General features: G+C 35.8%; 1 protein-coding gene across 1 annotated transcript in view; it reads left to right on the top strand.

Annotated features, from left to right (window-relative positions):
• Positions 1-17,510, top strand: part of WDR70 (WD repeat domain 70) — a 143,560-nt gene that overhangs the window by 101,239 nt on the left and 24,811 nt on the right. Inside the window, exons 11-13 of the mRNA XM_052775775.1 lie at positions 3,625-3,724; positions 10,018-10,102; positions 11,193-11,331. Coding sequence (XP_052631735.1) covers positions 3,625-3,724; positions 10,018-10,102; positions 11,193-11,331 — 324 coding nt within the window. The remainder of the gene's footprint in view (positions 1-3,624; positions 3,725-10,017; positions 10,103-11,192; positions 11,332-17,510) is intronic.

Below are 17,510 nucleotides of genomic sequence, written 5' to 3'. Positions count from 1 at the left end.
TGTTATCTTCTGGTTCTCATCCTCTCTATGAGGACTGCGGCGATATTGCAAACCCTGACATTTATCTGTTATCCTAGTTTTTTTGATACATGCAACTGCGTCCTTTCTCACATGTGCTTCATGTTTTCTGCCTGTCATTTCATGTTGCACACAAGTCCAGTCAGCTGTAACTGCTTAACAAAAATATATGTGCTAATACAAAGCTAGAAAGAAAGTGCTTACATTGCTGGAGTTAGTTGCTAGAAAGCCTTCAAACAAGCTGCAGAAGATAGAGTGTGTTACTGCAGAATTTGCTGAAATAAATAAACCTTTAAAAAATTTTAAGGATTGATGAACTTGTCAAATCTTCAATGGCACATGACTAGTACTCCATAATAGCAGGCACTTCTGCAACAAAAGGAGAGGCATAATGAGGTAGAAATGTAGATACACTTTGCCCAAATTATCTTTACATCTTTGTCTAGTGTTTCAATGCTTTCTCCTTCCCTTTCAAAATCAAACTTTTAAATTGTGTACATTAGTTCTGTTGTTTCATGTCTTTCCAGCAACAAACATTCTGATAACAATTTTTTTTTTGCTAATGATTTGTTAGCAAGATTAGACATCTGTTAAAAATGTTAAGAGGCCAGAGGCCAAGCACATTATTTTGTTTGAAAACTGCAGTGAACATTTGCCAGTATATGTAAAAACTTCTTGTTCAGCCTTCTATCATTTTTAGAGCAACCTTCAATCATTTTAGAATATTTGATTTAGTATTACAATTCAGGGTTATATTCCTTTGCAGAATAATATATGGAGGGCAAGCTTGCAGAGCTCAAAGTTAGGAAAACAATCTTTTAACTGGTAAACTGAGCAAATTTATTTTTAAAGACAAGCAGAATCGCTGATGCAATCTTACTGTCCCTTTCAGACAAGTCTTGTTTTACATGAAATCCTAAGGCATTGAAGCTGGGTAGAGTTGGGCTAAATTTGTTCTGTTGTTTTCATTTTTGTGATTAAGGGGCAAATGTCTGAGTCTTGGATGTCTGTGTGTTGCTATTTTTCTTTTTCTGTGGGACAGTTGAAAAAAGGTAAGAACTGTTCAAAGTAGAGGTACTTCATTGAGAAGGCTCCATAGTGGGTGACATATTTAAGGCGAGCTGTTTAATTCCTGAAAGATACACTTCAGGTTTGATTAATGGATTCATAAATTCATGCTAAATAAAATCAGTAACTTTGACCATAGAAAAATAACAAAACTCTTGAAACATTATGTAATTTACTATCTATCTACATATATATAGATGTTTGGGTTTTTTACTAGTAAAACATAAAAGAAGAGGCCTTGGTGGGACCCCAAATCTTTTTCTTTATTTTAATTTGTATCCAAAACAAAACAAAAGGAAGGAATTTCAGATTGATTAATGATGAAATGAAAGAAAAAAAAAAACCCACCCTTGCATTAAGTTGGTCAGAAAAATGAAAAAAATGTTATTTTAATACATGTATATCAGTCTGACATTGCCAGGGAGGGATGGAAGTGTTGAGTAGACAAGTGTTGTGGAGCCCAAACAAAGTTTTTCCAATTTATTTGAAATAGCTAAATACCATATTATAATCTTTCTGTCATTTGTTTAAGGTGTGATTATTAACCATTTATGATGTTTTTGCAAGTGTCCATGTTATTTCTTAGACAGAAAATACATAATTTTAGTTGCTTATTAATGTTTAACAAATATTACAGAAAATTTATTTTCTAATAGCCAATTCACAGTTTATCCTTTGTATGTTACCACATACTTGGGAAATCTTAGTTAACTGGATGCATAAAATATGTTTCTTAGTATTTACAAACACCCCCACCAAAGACGTAGAGTTGTAAACTGCAGTCTGTTCATAGAGTTTCTCCAGGATACGCACAACTGGCTGGAAGTGACAGTAATTTCAAAACAAATACTACTGCTAAATGTAAGCTATTACATTCTATTTCCAAATACTCTAAGAAGCATTTACTTGGTGTTTGAAATCCTCCTTTGTTGAAGAGTCATTTGTGGAGGAAATGACTTATGTGACTCCTCTCAAAACTTGACTAAATCTGCACACCAAAATAAGCTTGCAATCATTATTAATGTCATTACACAAAGATTCTCTAGCTTTTGGACCAAATTTAGAACAAATATTTGAAAGGGTAAACAACATTAATTACTTTACTAGCTTGGGTGTTTTGCATACGAAATAGCCCTTAAAAAGTGCCTTAGTAAGGTGCATAGTCAAAAATTAGAAGATAGGGTAACTGAGGATTCCTGTGCAAGCTTAATTCAGTCCATGTGTTTGCATTTCGCGATCACATCCTCTTTTTTTATTCTGTAGAACTGTGTCTCTTTTAATGTATAGATTGGATAGTAATCACTAAGCAGTGACAAAATACTGCTCAGTATTTTGTCTTCTTACTGTTTAGGGTGCAAGTCTAGATCTGACTTAGTTCATGCTGTTCAAACCCTCCTCTGAAAATATATGCTTCTATGCATATTTTTCTGTTTTGCTCATCACTGGTAAATAAAGGACTTTAAGGCCACCAATTTCTCTTCTTCCCCTCTATATGAGGAAGGGCATGTTTTAATCCTCGTCTTACAGATGAGAAGCTGAGATACAGTTGTACAGACAACCTTTAATTCTTGAATGTTTTATTTTACAACTATGTAAATTAGTTTTGTGTTAGGAAAAAAGGGCAAATGAGAAGTGTGATTTCCCAGGTGTTAAGAAAGGAGTCAACCTGTCTCAAATTCCTTCATCTCTGTTTCTGTCTTGTCCCTTTTCTTCCATTTTCCCTTCCTGTGTATGAAAGGCATCTTGGTATCTTAGCTGAGGCCTTTGCTTTTGGTTGGGAAGTAGGAAAGCTTGATTTTACAAAAGTGCTAAAATTTAATTAGAAGTTCCTCCCTTTTTAATAGAATTTTTAGGGATTTTACTAAATAGTGACTAAATAAATAAGAAGTCAGCTCTACACGGGAACAAAATGTTAACTTGAAAGTAATTTCTACCTTTCTCTAGGATTATCAGCAAAATAGAAATAAGAAATAAACATACATCATTCCCAAACTTGAATTTTATTGCAGCTAAATGGAACACAAACCTCAGAATATCTGAGCTTTGTTCTATTCTATAAGCCATGAATTTTGGCAGGGATTAAATTTGGCAAAAATAAGTTCTTCCAATCCTTCTTTTAAGTCCTTTCCAAAGTATTTATATTGTATTTTGGTATTTTTTGTAACTATAAGCCTGCTTTAGGGAGTGTTGAGAACTGTCTTAAAAATGTATTTTTACCTTAACCAGGTGTAACTTCCTTTATTCAGTGCTAGTGGGAGTTTTCCAGGAGTGCTGACGCTATGTAAATGTGGACTGTATAATTAAATCTATGAAAAAGTCAAATTTTGCATTCAAGCTTTTATTATGAAAGCCTATTCTAAAACATATATGACATTTTTAAAAGGCTGTAGAAATATTTAGCTTCTGTACCTGCTAAAAATGCAGGGTTTTCTGTTTAAATGTAGGAATAGCAGCAGGGTACACAAAATGCTACAAATAAATGTTTGTCTTATCTTGATATAAGCACATTTTCTAATGTTTTATTTGTGTGACAAACAGGTACACACAAAGTTCCACTGCAGGCAAGCTCATGCTCCGGGCACCGACACTTCATGCTTGACATTTTCCTATGATGGTACTGTCCTTGCCAGCCGGGGAGGTAAGTGATTGAAAGAACCCTTTGATGAGTTGAATGTAAGACAATTTTAACTTTACTAAGTGAAATGGTTCAGTAAACAAACCATTTAAATCATATAATTGTTAAATGTAATTGTTTATGATGGAGGTAAGGTAATGAAATCAGATACTAGTGATTTAAACCTGAAGTGTTTCACAATTTACATCTTTTATTTTGATACACTATGCAATACTGTGTTCCTGAAAGCGCATTTTTCAGCAGATAAGGAATATTTTAAGAGAACTTTGCTGTTTATATTACACAGTTCCTGATCTCTCTTCTTGTCTAGCATTAATAATACACCAAAAGGAAATTATTAGCTTAATTAAAAATAAAACTAGTCCAGTTTTGTTACTTAGTTCTTTCTGGGAAGATTACTACCTCTCAGTAACAGTATCTCTATTCTGGAGTTATTCATTCCTCAAGCAGCTTTCTTATGCAGTGTCCTTTTCTGTTCTAATTGGAATTTTTATCTAATTTATATTATAAACGTCAAGAGGTGATGACTGGAAGTGAGTGACCAAGATGAACTTGAATGGCAAAAGAATTTGAAATGTCTACAGGACAGGAAAAAAATGCCTGCTTTTTAAACTTCATATAAACCTTCTATAAAAAAGTCTTAGATAACAGAACAAGTCTTGAGAAGGCAAAGGTATATTTGAAAACTCATTCACTCCAGTATTAGATGTATTGGACAGGACAGTGTCTGCCTAAGACAGCTTTTCACACAGAGATTTGTCTACCCAGTATTTTGCAGGCAGGTGCAAGTATACAATCCAAGCTGTCTGGATGGAAACCAGCTGTAACCAGAAGCTATGTGTATGCATTAGCATGGCCCCAAGGCCAAATAAACAGGTCTAGGGAGAGGCAGTGTATGTTAATGTCGGCTAACATTGTGCCTCACATATGTATAGGACATCTGGTCAGTTTGGTACTTAGACAGAATGAGATTACATATACAAAACACCAGGATAGAGGTATTCTTAGACAGCAAAAGCTCTGAAGCAGGGGATGCGCTTCCAAGCCAAGCGTTGTAGCTTGCAGTTGCTTTGTGTCCTCCCGCTGCCCCTGCCCCTGATGAGTAGAGCGGCACTGGTGGCTTTTACAGCAATACGCAGCTGCTCTTGGATGCTACCTCCGACTTCTTTGTATGTCTTGCCAGGTTTCTAAGATTCCAGACGTTATGTTCCCCAGATCACGTCTTTCAGAGTAAGATGATGGTAGTCTTGTCCTTGACAGCCCTAGACTTAACTAGGGCATGCTAATGGCACTTGGATTGTTTCTTAATTGCTGTTGAGGCTCTTGGATGCAGAGTTCTATTGCCACTGTACTCATCATGAATGAGTCCTAAGTGGTTGAGGTAAAAACTCTCAACCTTGCTGGTCCTTACTGAACCAGACATTTACTGTGTGAGAACCTTCTCCTCCTTGGAAAGTAGGAGTGAACCATCTGTCTTTCTGTTCCAGGCTAAGTGAAACACTGCATCTGTCTGCCAGGGGTGTTGGCCCTGAAAAATGCACACAGACATACTTTATAAGATTTAAAGAGAAACCTCAGTGTGCTTTTAAATATTAACGGCAAACACGATTAACACTTACGTGAGGAATATTCACTAGTGCTGTCTTGAAACCTCCATTTATGTAAATTCTCTTATGTTTCACATTTATGAATGTAGATCACATAAATGACCTTTGCTTTTTTTTATTGCATGTGGCACTTTTGGTTGCCTGTTCTTCCTCATCTGTCTCCAGATTTTGCGTCGTGTTAAACAGACTTTCACTTACTTACGTTTTATCTACCATATTCTGCTCTAAGCTATGTAAAATGTTGATTGATTGTTTGCAGAATGTAAGACTGTACGGAAATTTGGCCCCTCAGTGTGGATAAAAGTGCTACCTTTGTCTAGTGTATTAAAAGAAAAAGCTCTGTGTCCACTATGCTAGAGAATAAGGAGGAATCATACCTTATTTTGACTTGTTTGGTTAGTGCTTTAATATGAGTATTGCTTTGGATCTATACCAACAAAAGCAGATGTGGATCCAGCATTCATAGATTAACACACCTGCCAAGTGCTGAGGATCAAAGAGAGGATAGCAGTTTGGGGAATGGGGACTTTCATTGAAAGCTTGATTGACTCTCCGGCATTTGATGTAGATTCTGTGTTGGATATGAGAGAGATGAGGCAGGGCTCAGCTGCAAGCACAAGGGAAAATGAAAAGCTAAGGAGCTGCTTATGAGAGTTCCCAGTCTTACTGTTCTTCAGTATTAGGTAGTAACTTGACAGAAACTTAAGAAAGTGATATTTTTGCACACTTGTAACCATGAAAGTAATTTTTTCTAAATACAGTGAAGATTGTATCTGAGGAACGTTTTCTTTGTTTAACAGTGAAGAGATAAGCATTAGGACTGGACTTGGGGTCTTATAAAAATTTAAAAAAACTTTTTTTGACTTCTGATATGTGGAGTTCGTTTTTGTCATAATATGAAGCAATGACTTTATTAATTCCATGAATCTCATGATAGCTATTAGTTGGATGGTTCATTTATTTTCTGTGGTATGAACAGTGTGCAGACTCGTGGCATCAGAATCAGTAAACTTATATAGGAAAATAAGTTCACTGTAGTTAAATCCAAGAAAAAATATTCACATGTAAGCCTATCAGATAGCTTATGCAGATACATGCTTTCTTTTGAGCTTAAAAAAGTTTTTTTTGTGTTTCCTTTTGATGTTTTGGTTTGGGTTTTTTTTTTTCAGTTTTAGCTGTATTTCTCTTTTCACAATGTTCTTGAGGAAAAATAAAACATTTAATTTTGAAGTTGGTTTAAAAAGTAGAAGCACCTTGAGTACAGTTTCCTGTGACTTTCGATTTTGTGTAGAGTAATAATATATTGCTCTTTATGTTAAATACAAACATTAGCATTTTAAAAATCAAATGGTTTTATGTCAAGTAATACTTCTCGGGAGCTGAACGCTGATGTTCATTTAAAAAAATGCCAAAAATGCATTTGTTAGCTTTAATAGACATAGTCAACTATTTGTAACACTTGGAGCTGAAATGGCTTTCTCAGAGTCTTCCAGTATTCTTCACTTCCATATGTTTAAAGAGGATGATGCACTTAAATATTTGGCCAGGCTGGTATGGATGCAGGTGACAGTAAGAGCTGTTCCAAGCCTAAGTGCAGAATCCCCAATTTGTGACTTCCCTTCCAAGGCCTTCAGCTCGGGGTGAGTGTGGTCCTGACCTCTGTTGCCTCCAAAGGTCATTCTTTAGCTGTGGCAGCTCCCCTTGCAGAACCAGTGCAGAACGCAGAAGCATATACCTTGTTCTGTAAGGTGCCTCTCCTCACACATATAGTATAAGCCTTCAACAGGAAGGCTCAGAGTTTATAAACATATTCTGGTGCTCCCTCATGGTAAGCCTTGTTATGCTATGCCTTTCCTATGCTGTATTTTCTTTTTTAAATTCTCATTTGTTATGTTTCTTTGCTTTCCCCAATGATCTTTGGGAATTTCTGTCCATGAGCTTTGCTTTCAACATAGGACTCCCTCTTAAAATAGGAGCTTCTTTAAGAGTGTTGCTGACTTTAGGCTTTTTGAGTTTCTGGCAGCACTTTTGCTCCTTTTGGACCCATTTGCATCCATGTACTTCTGGTCAGTATCTTCTGAAAAGAAAAAAAAAAACATGTAAGATCTTTGTAGTATCTGTACATTGGCCTTATTTTGACTAAAAGCCATTTGCAAAACGCCTATCCTTGCTCACCAAAGACTGTTTTTCTAACACCTAATTGTTAACCTCTTGATAAGTCCAGTGCTCAATACCATTGACATAATGCTGTCTGACCTGATTGTGTCAGACTAAAGCCTGTTTATTGGTATCATTCTTATTAAAAAGGCAAAGAATAGAGTTTGAAATGCTACTAAAAGCTATAAAAGCTTTAAATAATCTTGCCAGGCTTTGGAGAAGTCTGCCGTTGAGAAAAATACTGAATGATGCAAGTGGACTATTTTGAATGCTTCATACTGAACTGCACAACGTCTGTTTATATGTTTTTATTTAAGGGTAACTATTTTTGTCCATGTATGAAATAATTAAAAATAGATTAGTACTGCTACAGCTCTCATAAAGAACCCCCTTAAGCATCGATGGAAGGATGCTACTGGAAAAAGTCCTTGGTGTTGTGGCAAGTAAGTATGACTGTTTTCTTAGTGACGGTGATTTCAACTCCAAATGCAGATTAGATTCAGGTACCAATAACCGTATTTTCAACACAGAAAATTTTAATTAGGAAAAGTGAATCTGAGCAAATTCTTAATGATGGTAAGAGTTTCACAGCATTGGCCTAGTCATTCTACTAGCATTTCTCCCTTTCCAAATACTTAATCATCTATTTCTGCACAGTGTAAGACAGTGTTGATTTGAAATCAACCACGACTTTTTGAGTCCTTCTAGAGTCTTCTAATTTTTCAAACCAGCAGATTACATTTTCTTTTTAGCAGAAGAGCTATAGCTAAATGTCTGCCTGCATGTCTTCTGCTAAAGCCTGGCAGGACTACAGCTTGAAGATCATGTCAAGGCTCATTCCACTGGGAACAGAACAGCCTTGGCTGCTAGCCTTAGATCTGTCCCTATTCAGGAGATTTGCAAAATGGCCAAATGGTATCCTTTGCATACATTTATAAAATGCTGGTGCTTTTGATATAACATCTTGCTGATAAGTGTTTTTCTGTTGGGTGTGGGAGGAAAAAGGAAGGGTTCATATTACAAAATGAAATGTGCTTGGGATGGAATCTACTGGGAAACAATAAGAAAACACGTATTCCCAAAATAGGGACTCAATATTTTTCTTCCTTGTCATTTTTTAGCTTCCCAATGAACAGAAATATACTTTGCTCTAGACATCATTTATTTAAGTTGTCCACTTCTTAAAAATATTTTGTAGTAAGGAGTTATCCTAGTCTTTAATATAAATATATATGAAGTACGAGGCCACACATTACTGCTTTCCCTGTAAAGGGTACTGCTGGCCTTCATTTCTTTTGTTACAGCATGTTACTTTTTTTTTTTTCTTTAACATTTTATTTCCAACACCTCCTTTAAGCTCTTGATCTCAAAGGCTGTGAATGAAACTTTTAGACAATAAAATTACTTCCCTGCAAGGTTTGTGCTTTGGAAGGAAGCAGGTCTGTGGATTACCAGTCACTTGCCTCCTTTTTCCTCCTAGGTCAAAAAGATTTTGTAACTTTTTGTCTAAAATTCATCTCTGGATATTTTTAAAGGTAACTGTTGTTTGAAAGTCCTTCTTTTCACCCTTGAAAGCGCTGAGGCACTGATGTCAAATGCAAGGAGATGTCTAGGTGCCCAAGTGAGGTGCTTCAAAGCTCAACTTCTGTAGCTCGTCTCATGCTGGAAATATGTATCCCAGAGGGATGATCAGCAGAGATGTAGATCTCTCTGAGAATAACTAAATAATCTCTTTTCTTTTTTTCCTGTTCTCACTTTGTTAATATGTCATAACTTTTCAAAAAGGAATAAACAGCCTGACTTTTACTGGCGTACAGTCCCACCATGTTTATCAAACACAGATGAGAACTGCTGTAAATGTCTTGCTGTAACCTCGATTTTGGCTTTTATGGCCAAAGGTAGTGTAGAGGACTGTGAAAAGGTTTTGTTATAGCAAGTGTGGGTTCACTTGCTTCCCTTCTCCCCCTTCCCCAAGGGTTTCTGCCAGGCCCTGTTCTCCATATTGAGATTGCAGTTTGTTGGTGTTTACCTGCTAAAGAAGGGGAAAGATTTCATATGCCTTCCATTTTTCCTGATCATTTTTTCAGGGCAGGTGGAAACCAGACACATAAAACTTGTTTACTTTTTGATCTAGACCATCCACGGTAACATTTTAATTTCTTTCGATATCTTAAAAGTTAAATTTACTCCTAGTAGCAAAGCACCAATGCTCACAAACACAGAATGTGTTAGTGTCTGGGGAATCTGACTCCACTGTGGCTAGTGGTTCTTGGTAGGAGGCATTGCCATGATGGAGTTGAGCCACTGAGTGGAAGTTTCTGATCTACTGGAGTGTAGCAGATGGAACTTCTCATCCCTGCACTTTCTTAGTCATTTAGGGACAAAAAACTTCCAAACCATCCCCATTTTGAATGCTTCTACTGTGTCATTCTGTTCTTTTTGTGTCTGAATTAGAGGATTAAATTTTCTGCACATGTCTAAATTCTTGGCTGAAATTCTTTATTGCTAACCTTCATCCCTTTTATTTCGTAGGAGATGATACTTTAAAGATATGGGATATTAGACAATTTAAGAAGCCTCTTAATTCAGCGGAAAGACTGCCCAGCTTCTTCCCAATGTAAGTACACTAATTTATTCCAGCTATTAGAAATAGCAGTAGTTGTGCTGAACAGGAGGGAATCTACTGGAGTTCTCCTCCTCCATTCTCACTAGGTCCAGAACTGTGCAGAAGGGACAGTGTTGATTCTTGGCTACTTAGGACTTCACATTGCTTTAAAAGATCTCATCGTATTTTTTGTGATAATTCATAGCTAACTTTGCTAGTTTTATGCCATTTTTCAGTCTCATATGTCTTAGGTCTAATTAGATTTGCAGCTTTCCCGGAGGAGGCCAGTTCATTGCCTTATGTTTGTGTAATGAGATATGTAAGTAATCCTCATTCTTATTTGGTCTGTGATGAATAAAAAGAAGAGCTGGATTGAAAAGTAGACATAACATGAAGGTGCATGATATGAATTCAGATTATAATGTTAGAAGTGCTGATGACTGTATTCTTTGGTACTAAAATACCATATTGTACTGCATAGCGCTTAGTATCGTGTTTAATATTGTTACTGGTATTACCTGCATCTCTATAGCTGTAGCACAGCCAAATCCAACTCTTAAGGACAATTTATACTTTTGAAATAAGATCTTGGAAAGGCAGGTCATGGACAACTCAATCTGGACTCCGATTTGTAGCATAGAAGAATAGTAAACAGACAAACATTTTGGGGCACTGTTTAAACACACTGTCTTGCATCATTGAAGAATGTGTCACCAGCAAAACCAGATTTCATGGTTGATTTATTTTTTTACTTAACGATGATAAGCAGGTTTGAAAATACTTTTTTTTGTTTGTTTCTCATGTTGAAAATTTCACAAGACTTTTGAGCGGAGGAGAATTTTGTTGGGAGGAGGATTTTTATTGGATCTGCACATTTTTATTGGATCAGTTTTGCACATTCTGTGCACAGCTGTAATTGTACATGTAAACTGTGTCTGATAATTATAGTAGTAGTTGGCAGCTGACAAAAGATTTTTTTAAAGCTTTGTCTTAAAAGTATTAACAAATAGAAAGGATTATTTTTAAGGAGTGCAGTTTATATTTAAGTTCCCTAGATATTACTTAATGGTTTGCCCTGTATGATGATTTGTTTCTTCAACAGGACAGATTGTTGTTTCAGCCCAGATGATAAAATACTTGTCACAGGCACCTCTGTTAAGAAAGGTGGAGGCAGTGGGAAGCTTTTTTTCTTTTATCGGGAGACATTCCAGAAGTTGTATGAGATAGAAGTTACAGATGCGGTATGTATTTTAGTTTTCTTTTGTCAACTATTCAAACTATGAATGAAATCACATTCATACGCTTTTTTCCCCTTGTGCACGTAATGACCTACTAACACTACTGTAATTTTTCTACTCCATCTTTAAGAGGTAGAGTGGCCTGAATAGGTGCTACTCTCCTTTCAATTAAAAAAAAATAAAACAAAATCTTGGGACAAGCTGTTTAAGCACTAGGAGGTCCCTGCTTTGGTGTTACCATTGCATTTCTCAAGGATTTCTGCGAATCCTTCTAGGTCGGTGAAGTGAGGCATGAATCCTAAAATTCTTACACGTTTATGCTGTTTACTCCACCAGTTATCATGACGAAATGCCATATTGTGACAAAACTCCTACTTGTCCGTCAAACTAGACTTGTGATTAACTATAGAATGTATTTCAATGGACTCTACCTTGTGCAAATACAACAATTTCGTGGCAAAAGGAAGGCATCATTAGGAATCCCTCCATCAAAAATACCATTCTCGGCACTAATATAAAACCCTAAAATTATGAATCTGTAATACAGAATAGTCTCTGTATGCCTTGAACTGCCTACCTATTCCCTTGCGCAAAAGGAAAAAGCTTAATATTGTAGTTGAAAAAAGGTCCTTTCACTCTTGTGGTGTACACAAGTAAGCTTGTAGATTATAACAAACAGCAGTGGAAGAAATTCAAACAGAAGTGCCATTGCTTAAATATGGCAATGTATGCTTAAGTTCCATTAGTTGTTGCAGTCTGTCAGATAGCAACTTTGTTGCTTTGTTTCAGGATATTGTTTTCTCCTTCTGCACTTTTCTTAACCCAGCACAGCAGTCTTTTCTAGCACAGTGGACCAAAACCCCTTGTGCTGGAGATAATTTATGCAGAATTTACATTTGTATTTACTTTTCTTTTCAAATCCCGTTTTCTCTTCTAATTCATCCTAAAGCAAAATCGGCTTATGGATGAATTTGTTATACCCATCATTTCTGTGGCAGCAGTCTTGCAAATTAAAAATGCAGAATTCTTGTCAAAGCAGAAAGCATGTGTTTTTTCTGGAGGGGAACCCCCCCCTGTTTTTATGTTAAACTTGTATATTAAGTACAGTTTTTATATGACATTCGAAGTTTTACTTAGTGCTAAAGAATTTCTCCAAAGATAGCATAAATTGAATTTTAAATTTTTCTCCTATGGAACATACCAAACCTCAACTTAACTTACGAGGATTTCTAGTGAATTATTATTTTCTGATACAAGTATTACAACCAAGTATTGTCACCTTTTTCTGAGACAAAACGTGAATGCCTCAGTATCCCCTCCGAAACCTCATGACAGAGAAAAGGAAAACAACTATATAAGATAAAGTGCAAGAGGTAGATTGTTGTAGGAGCTCTTCTGTCCTTGGGCACAGGAAACAAAATAGCTTTGCAATTCCATTCACAATGAATTTGGACTCCTTAGAGCTAAGTGTCTGGATGTGGTAATGATGGCATCTCCATTTAATGGTGGTGAAGTCAGTAGCGAGTACAGAAACTTCACTTGAGCTTTAAGACTGCAAGACTGAGAAGTTTGTCAATGGTGGATCCTGTATCTCTGAAAGAAATTAAATAGTGAGAATTACCACTCACCAACCTACCTGTTTTGCGTTCAAAGGAAATATAATTTTCATTTGCTATCCTTGTCTCCCAGAAAATTGGTTCTTTAATTCCCTGAAATAAAGGGTCTGTTTACATGCTGAGATAGATAATGCTCCAGGAGGGTCCAGCAAATATTGTTTTGCTCTCAGCTTCTCTCACAATTGAGAGGTAAATTTCTGTTCTACTTCAAAATGCAAGAGAGACATGGAGCTGAGAACCAACAGTAGGAAATTGTTGGAAAAACAAAATTAGGGGTCAGTAAGTGACTTCACTGGGGCCACTCATGTAGTAAAATTTTAAGTATGTGTACAAATCTCAGCAGGTTCGTGATTTTATGCTATAAATTTATATAGGTGCTGATATTTATATGGTACTTTTTAAGACTGTAGTAAATTACTTTTGTCTATAGAGTTTTAGTGCTGCTGTTTTTCTTCATTTGTAGTTATAAAATTTAAGACTGTCATCCTCCTGCTTTGAATATAATGGATCAAATGAAAATAATGGAAATAATAGGTAAAGAATTGACACTTATAAATGCTGATTTTACAACATAATTTTTAGTGAGTCAGCACTAATAATACCTCTACAATCAGTCTTTCTAGCTCCCAGCTTCAACACTACACAACTAAGAAAAACACAGTTAAGCATATCAACCTGAATCTAAAAGAAGAAAAATTACTATAAGTGGTTTTATAAAATAAAAGCAGTATTTGTTATAAAATAAAAGCAGTATATTTTTTCAAGGTCTTTCTATTGTTTGTATCTTTTGGCTTTTTCATTAGTGTTCTTGTCTTGTTCTTCTCAAATTACAGTGTTTGATGAAATATAAACACATAAAGGCATGCTAAAAACAAATGAATTTTCAAGATGGCTTTTGTGTTTTATAAGCAGTACATGCTGTTTGTTGGAAATATCTTTGGCCTATAAATTGGTAGATTAATATCTTGTGTGTAGTTTATCAAAGTTTTTTCAGCAGTGCAGTAATTACTTGCTTTCTACAGTCTACTTTCCTAGTTTCCATTTTTTTCTTATACTCTTAAAAATGCAGATAGCAGTTAGTGTAATTAAAGATAAACACGTAATGTTGTCTAAGACTTCAGTTTGTCTTCTGTAACTCAGTATCATACTTCTTTACCTTTTGTATGTTACGTAGTGCTTAAATATGTAGTTTCAATATTTCTATTTTGGGGTTTTTTAGACATTGAATAGATGAAGTTATGCTATGCCAATATGTGTAGTAAAAGACAAATACACCAATATGTATCTCTGCAAAGAACTTGATCTGCTCTCATTCCTCATGAAAATAATTTCAGTTATTTCAGTTGGATTTAGTCCCAATTGCTAAAGAAAAAGTGCATCATTAGTCATTTATTTCAAGTGTAAAATGAAAATAGTAAGACTTTTTAAGGGCAATTCTATACCAGTTTAGTGGTAGAACGTGTATAATCATAATAACAGAAAATCTACTGTGAAGAGAAAACATAAACTATTAATGTGTAACTTTTTTAATTTCACAGTGATTTTTTAAAGGAAGTGCTGGTAAGCTTAGAAAATTGAAAAACACTAAAGAGCAGTAAACATTATCTTAAACCTCCTTGGTAAATAGCCAGTGCAGTTGGCCTGTGAATGAACCTAGGGGGTAATGGGAAAATATTTAATGGGAATGTTTGACCAAAGCTGTGTCTGGCATTCCTTTTCATCATACCACACAAACCTTTTTTCACCTTTTCTTTCAAGTTTTCATGGGAAAACCCATTACTGTTTCAGAGCTGCTGGAGTGAAACCTTGTGGTTTTACTAATGGTCTGATTAGTCTCTGCTGTTGTGGCTAATACAGAATATTAATTTGCTTTTCATTCCATGTATTAGCTTTTTTTTTTTTTTTTTTTTTTTTTTTTGGCACAATCTGTGGCTAAACTAGTGACTATATTGTTGTGTCCACTATTGAATGCCATCCCACCATGTAGGCATTGGATCTTCTGTAGAACTCAAGCTTCTTGGATAAATAGCAATACTTTTTGAAGAAAAACTGAATAAATGTCAGAAGTGGTGCAGGCCATGGGCTCTGTCTCTGACCAGTAGCAGTGTGCCAGCGGAGGAGGTGTGAACAGGGCAAATGCACAATGATGCTTCTCTGACTATCCTCTTCTGCCTCCGGTGATCTGTGACTTAGAGATACCTTGATGCAGACATAGGAATTTTACAATTAATAGCACTCAGTGGATTTTTCTTCCATGAGTGTATCAAGGAGTGAAATTACCCATGTTGCAGGTTACTGGCAGGGTCATTAACCTACTGCAGATTAGATCAAAACTCAGGGGTGGGAGCTCCTGCCTCTCCCATTCTCATAAGGAAGCTGATGCTCTGCGTGCGGTACTTCAGCCTTACTCTGGCTCAGTTTGTACTGTGACCATAGTTGTGTATGCTGATCTGTACAGAATTCCTCTCTTTTTAACAAGAACCGAACTTTAAAAAAGCCTGTTATGCATGTGCAGCTTTTTCATAGTTTTTCTGTCTCTGTTTCTTCTATCTTGACAGTATTATCTGTGAACGGTCCTTTTGCTCTCACCTCAAATATCCACAAGAAAATATCTATATTAAACTTTCTCAATTTGAGCATTTGAGTCTTATTTTATGTGAAAGACTTAAAATTGCATGCAGAATGTTTCTTCACTCCATTTAGATGGATGAGGAGACTTAAACAGATGTCAGGAAATATAACTGCCAGAAGAGGGGTACAAAGTGTATGCACAGAAACTCAGAGGCCATTTCCCTTTCCTTTCCTCACATAGTATGAGAGGAAGGAAGACCTGTAGCTGCTTTGGGATGAGGTCTCATCTTTTGGGATGTGGTCTCATCTTTTGGGTTGTCTGCAGCTACGCTCTTTTTCTGGAATGGAAGGGAGACTTCATTGTCAGGTGCAAGTCAGGGAGGGTTTACTTCAAATTCTTGGTTTGGTTATGCAAGTATGAGATCTTCATGGGAACCAGTTATAAATACCTAGTGTATGGGAAACAGAGTTGGGTACAGAACATTTCCCCCAATGTCAATTTAATTTAAAATAGCTGTGGATAGCCACTTGAATCACTCTCACATGTCTATCATTCGTTTGGCTAGTTCAAACAGATCACCCAGTAGTTATCCTTATTACAGACAAGATTGATTTTGGCAGCAGTAGAGTAGTCATTTTCCCCATATGGAAAGGAGAAGTAGTACACCCTGTTACCGCCAAGGAAGAGGGGGCACTGAAAAATAAAAAAAAAAAAGTTGTACAATTACAGAAATTGCTATTTTTAAATGAAAAAGTAAGTAGTAATTTAATTTAAAAATGAGCCAAGATGATGAGATTGTGTACATTATAAAATGAGATGTGCAAGTTTTTAAAATATCCTGCAGGTTTTTGTAGATAAGCGACAATCCAAAAATGTAGATTTATGGTTGGTTTGGGAAACCTGTTTCTGTTAGGAGGATTCTTCAATATTTTCTTAGTTTCTCAAATATAAGCAAAAGTTAAATTATTAAATACTTCTCAAAATACCTCTAAGGGATGTTTCAGGAAGGTCTTCTGAGACAAGCTATAAATAAAGCTTCTTTTTAGATTAAAGAGTGAAAAGGAAAGAAGGAGTAAGGAATATGAAACTTCCAGCATCCTTTATGCACAGCTGATACAGGATGGCAGTGTTTCTTTCTTTGACCTCAAACAATATCATTTACTATTTATAAGGTGCAGTAATATTGTAAAGGGCTTTTCCACTGTGGCCCATTTCACTAAGATTTAAAGCTTTTGATTTTAAGAAAAATAAATTCTTTTAACTTCTGGAAGAGATCATCATGCTACTTCTGTGGGGTTTTTTAAAGCCATTTATTTTATTTGAAAGGAAAATCCACATTTTCCACAATAAGGAAGTAAAGACAATATTTAAGGTCCAGTAAATTTTTGTACTGATTAAAGTAAAAAAACAAAATCTAGTATAAAAGGTGAATCACAGAAATGTGTTTTTATAGTGAGGTAACTTGTCAGTTTTTATTCTATGCTTTCAGATATATATAAAGACAATGTGGTCCTTTCCTTTGTATATCTTGAAGCAGCATGTACTTTGTTTTAGGGGAACTGTCACTAGAGGTTTGAAGTATGCAAGAGAATTAAACTGTGCAGGTTTCCTCACTGTAACAGGGAGTCGGGTTGTATGCGAAGGTTGTCTGCCTTAGTTTTGTGATATACTGTGATGAAAGTGTGGCTGTAATTTTAACAGAGCAGGTGCTTGAAAATGCCCTACCTTGCAATTACAAGGAAAACAGTTTGCCACCTTGATTAAGTCACTTCTATTCATTGAAAAAGGAGAGTGGTCTTCAGGGGCTCAATTCACTTCTAAGAATATATTTTATAGCTGTACTTTAAAAGGTAAGTGATACAGCATGGCTATCCATATGTTCTATATTGAGATCCTGCTTTAAATTATTGGCTTCTGAAAATGTTTTTAGGCTATTTCTGGTTTCTGCATAGAAAATTGTAAATTTTATCCGTTTCTGGTCCCTTTTATATTGA

This window comes from Harpia harpyja, chromosome Z, assembly GCF_026419915.1.
Source record: "Harpia harpyja isolate bHarHar1 chromosome Z, bHarHar1 primary haplotype, whole genome shotgun sequence".
NCBI classification, from domain to species: domain Eukaryota; kingdom Metazoa; phylum Chordata; class Aves; order Accipitriformes; family Accipitridae; genus Harpia; species Harpia harpyja.
Note: the sequence above shows the minus strand (reverse complement) of the source record. Positions and strands in the feature narration are given on the sequence as shown.